At 43.5% G+C, this 4,476-nt stretch overlaps 1 protein-coding gene across 1 annotated transcript; it reads right to left on the reverse strand.

Annotated features, from left to right (window-relative positions):
• Positions 1 to 3,223: 3,223 nt before the first annotated feature.
• On the reverse strand, positions 3,224 to 4,198 carry LOC115078428 (olfactory receptor 1009-like). Its single transcript, XM_029581343.1, has one exon. It carries the CDS (start codon positions 4,196 to 4,198, stop codon positions 3,224 to 3,226), a length of 975 nt encoding a protein of 324 aa, XP_029437203.1.
• Positions 4,199 to 4,476: the final 278 nt, after the last annotated feature.

Consider the following 4,476-nt stretch of genomic DNA (forward strand, 5'->3'; position numbering starts at 1 on the left):
CTGCATGCATAACATTTCCCAGCATAATGTTTGAAAAACATTCATGAGTGTAAGTTTGCTTTAGTGGAAAGTCTGCATGTAAAAATGTATGTCCAGTCTTTACCCCGAGGCGTGCACACCACACAGTTCTTAACTGACCCCTGAAATGACCCAATGCACAGAATTGGTCCTGGCATATAAAGTCTTCTTACTAGGGATGTGCTTTGATTTTCGTGTCATTTTCATTTTGAGTCATTATCTGTTCAATTTCATTTTTTAAACAGTTCGGGGATGTTTATTTCGGGTTTTGCTCATTTCGGAGTTAGTGCGCACTAAGTGAAAATGTTACCAATCAGTTAAAAAGTGTTAATTTGGGAGGAATTCATTAGCTAGAGGTTCTGCATTCCCATTGGCTGCCTCCTTAGTTACTTGTTGGTGTTTGTGGGGGTAACAAGGTGTAAACAAACAAGTGATGTAATTATAGCATCAAGTTCTAGTCAGCAAAAGCAGGTAACGCAAATGCATATTTAGAATTTGCAATCCCTTTGTATTTTAGGAAAGGGGCCCTGGTATTTGGGGATATGCATACTTTGAATTCCCCTGGTGTGAGTCTGTGTGTTTGGGTGGTGGGGGGGTGACTAGTGAGAGGGGGAGTAACTGAGGTGACTCTATGGGGATGGCAGGTGAGAGTGAGACTGCTTGGGGTAGTGACTGGTGAGAAAGGGTAATTGCCAGGTTCTTATGGCCTGGATTGGCCTCTGTTGGAAACAGGATGCTGGGCTTGGTGGACCCTTGGGCTGACCCAGTATGGCACTTTCTTATGTTCTTATGTTCTTAAAGAGACAGCTTGTTGAGTGCGGGGTGGGACTAGTGAGAGTGAAAATGATTGGGGTGACTATATGGGGTGACATGTGGGAAAGAGAGGCAGCCTGGTGTGTGTGTGGGGTGACTTGTCACCCCATACAGTTACACCATTCAACCCCCCCCCCCACACACACCAGGCTGCCTCTCTTTCCCACATGTCACCCCATACAGTCACCCCAGTAACTCTCCCTCTCACCAGTCACCCCCACATACCAAGCTGCCTCTCTCTCACCAGTCACTACCCCAAGCAGCCTCTCTCCCACCTATCATCCCCATACAGTAACCCCAGTTACTCCCCCTCTTACCAGTCACCCCCACATACCAGGCTGTATCTCTCTCACCAGTCACCATCTCAACCAGTTTCTCTCCCCACCTGTCACCCCAGTCACCCCTGTCACTACCCCTCTCAAAAGTCACCCCACATACCAGGCTGCCTGTATCTCTCCTATCTATCACCCCATACAGTCACCCCATTCATCCCCTCTCACCACTCACAACTCCAACCAGTCTCTCTCCTACCTGCCAGGCCATACAGCCACCCCAGTCACTCCCCCTCTCACCAGTCACCCACACACACACCAGGCTGCATCTCTTTCACCAATCACCACCCCAACCAGGCTCTCTCCCACCCACCACCTCATAAATTCACCCCAGTCATGTCCCCTCTCATCTTTTACCACCACCCCACCCAAACACACAGACAGACACAAGGGGAATTAAAGTATGTATGTACCAAAATGCCAGGGACCCTTTCCTAAAATACAAGGGATTGGCAAATTCAAAATATGCATTTGCATTATATGCTTTTGCTGACAGGGGCTCTTAAATGGGGGGCTAATCTCAGTTAAACACACAATTACTGAGATTATACCTGGGGCCTTGAACCCAGGAGCTTATCCCCTACACAAATGGCCACACACACACTTTGATTCAGTACATCATGGTTCCAGGTAAGAAAGTAAGTTTATTTGAGCAATAGGAGGATGGAACAAATAAAATCAGATCATATAGAAGAAGTAATGGTAGATAATAACAATTGCTACATAGTTATAAAAAGCCTACATTTCCAATGGATCAGCCATACCATCACATCCAGGGCTCTCTCTCTCCTCTCTTTCTCGCTGTCTCTCCTTATACACTACAAACGCTTGTGAAAGCAACGGTGTTCCCTCCCTCTGAGTTCTTATCAGGTTTTGGACACAGCTGTGTAGCCTTCATTCTCTCTCTCAGGCTTTAGTGTAAGTTAATTGCTAGTTTTCTCATAAACAGACTCTTGCCTGTTTGTAAAATTTTCACAATGCAAGACAATAAACAGGAGTTCACTCAGAGGTTGGCCTGTGTCCTTCAAACTAGTTTGTGTCTGGGTGAAAACTCTGAACCCATATGGCCTATCCTCAGCAAAAGTAACAAAAAATGACTCCAACACCTGGTTGCAGTAACTGGAGTCTCTCTTTACTCGTGTTATTTCTCCTGATGTATTCAAATCCTTTCTGTGTCTTCTGCATGACTTTATCAATATCTCTAAAGCTTCTTCTCTTTCCAATTCCAGTTCCTTAGTATCTGCTTCCCGGGAAGAAACCTCTACAATGTGACTTTACCCACGTCATTCATTTTTTACTCTTCAGTGCTACCACTCTCTCAGAAGGTCATGAGAACATCATTCCCCCTCCAGTGACTTCACCAGCATCACACTCTTACATATCTCTTCCCTATGCCACTCTCCTCTGCTACCTTTAAAAGCATTGCTCTTCTAAATAGCTCTCTACAGCTTAAATATTTTCACCCTGGCACCATCTGTATAGATTTCAGTGGCATCACCCTCCAGTCCATGGTGTTCATATCCAAAGACACTGATGACACCAAAATCTTACCCTCATGACTATCTATTTTCTCTGTCCGCAACCCATATTGACTTCCATCCCTCACCTTGTAACCACACTCTCATAACCATGTGAATCATCTCTATGGTCTCCGCTGAGAATGGGTGCTCTACTATAAGTGGAATACAAGAAACTTAAAACAAATAAATAAATAACATCACCCTCCCAGCCAAGTCGCTTATCAAGCAGACAATCTTCTGATGAAATCACAGCATGAATATCTAAGATGATTTAGTATATTTTACAGTGGGAATTGAGCAGATGGTGAATTCCAGTTACAATATTTCATTTTTTTTCAGGTGTCATAGAAACAGGACAATAGAATATAAGATAAACCACCTGTACCCTCCCACTCTGCCCTTAATAAAGAGATATTAGTTTTAGTAGTATAATATTCTGGTCAGTAAATTGTCAAAGAATGGACAGTTGGAGGCCTGAGTATGACTATATATGCACAGGCATATGACAAATATAGTACCACATGTCAATTTATCTCTTTGTCAGACATGATGCTTAATTGCTAACATGGAAAATTTATTCGAAGGAAATAGTTTTCTGCTAAAAACATTTCTTAAGGCTCCCTTTACTTCTCTGTTTTTCAGGCTGTAAATGATAGGGTTAAACATGGGAATTAAAACATTGTACAGCACAGCAAAGAGTTTGTTCTGATCCAGTGACTGCATGGACGTTGGTCTCATATACAAACATGCCATCGTCCCATAGAAGAGAATAATGACCGTGAGGTGGGAGGAGCAGGTGGAGAAGGCTTTGCGTCTCCCCTCAGTGGATCGGATCCTCAGGATGGCGGAGATGATGTAGGCATAAGATGTCAGGGTTAAGAGAAAGCAGGGAAGCCCTACAAACACACCCAAAATGTAAATTGCACATTCAATGGCAGAAGTGCTGGAGCAGGAGAGCTTTAGCAGTACTGAGGGGTCACAGAAGAAATGGTTAATCTCATTGGACCCACAATAAGAGAGATGAGAGTAAAAAACAGCGTGCGTCACTGGTTGCAAAAATCCCCAAATCCAAATCCCTGTAGCCATCAGTACACAGAGTCTCTGATTCATAATCACTGTGTAATGCAGGGGATGACAAATTGCGGCATAGCGGTCATAAGCCATGATCGTAAGAAGTAAAACCTCTGTACCAACCAATATCATGAAAAAATATATCTGAGTAATGCATCCATAGATAGAAATATTCTGAGTCTTTCTTAAAAAGATATCAAGAAGTTTTGGGATTGTGAGTGAGGTGGAACAGATATCAAAGAAGGACAAGTTACAGAGGAAAAAGTACATGGGGGTGTGCAGGTGAGGGTCCAGGCACGTCAGGGCTATAATAGTGAGGTTCCCCATCAGGATGATCAGGTAACTCAGTAAGAACAGAAGGAAAAGGGGCATTTGTAGATCTGGAAATTCAGGAAACCCCAGAATGATGAATTCTGTGACTCTGGTGAGATTTTCCTCTTCCATTGGTTTATGAAAGGAAAGGAAGGTGCCCTGTTATAGAGTCCATCATGCTAGGGTGAGAGAACATAGTAGAAATCTCATCTTTGTGAGACTTTCCTCACTCCAAATGACTTCAGATCTTCACTGAGGTGTACTGTGCTGTTCCTACTTCTCTATTTCTCATGAAAAACTGGTCCCTAAATCCTAAACCACCACCAGTACCTCATCTCCAGCTATTAGATGGCCCTCCTCTAGAGATTTAAATACTTTACTACTATGAAGTCCTTGTAGATAGGTTCTCT

Source organism: Rhinatrema bivittatum, chromosome 16, assembly GCF_901001135.1.
Source record: "Rhinatrema bivittatum chromosome 16, aRhiBiv1.1, whole genome shotgun sequence".
Taxonomy (NCBI): domain Eukaryota; kingdom Metazoa; phylum Chordata; class Amphibia; order Gymnophiona; family Rhinatrematidae; genus Rhinatrema; species Rhinatrema bivittatum.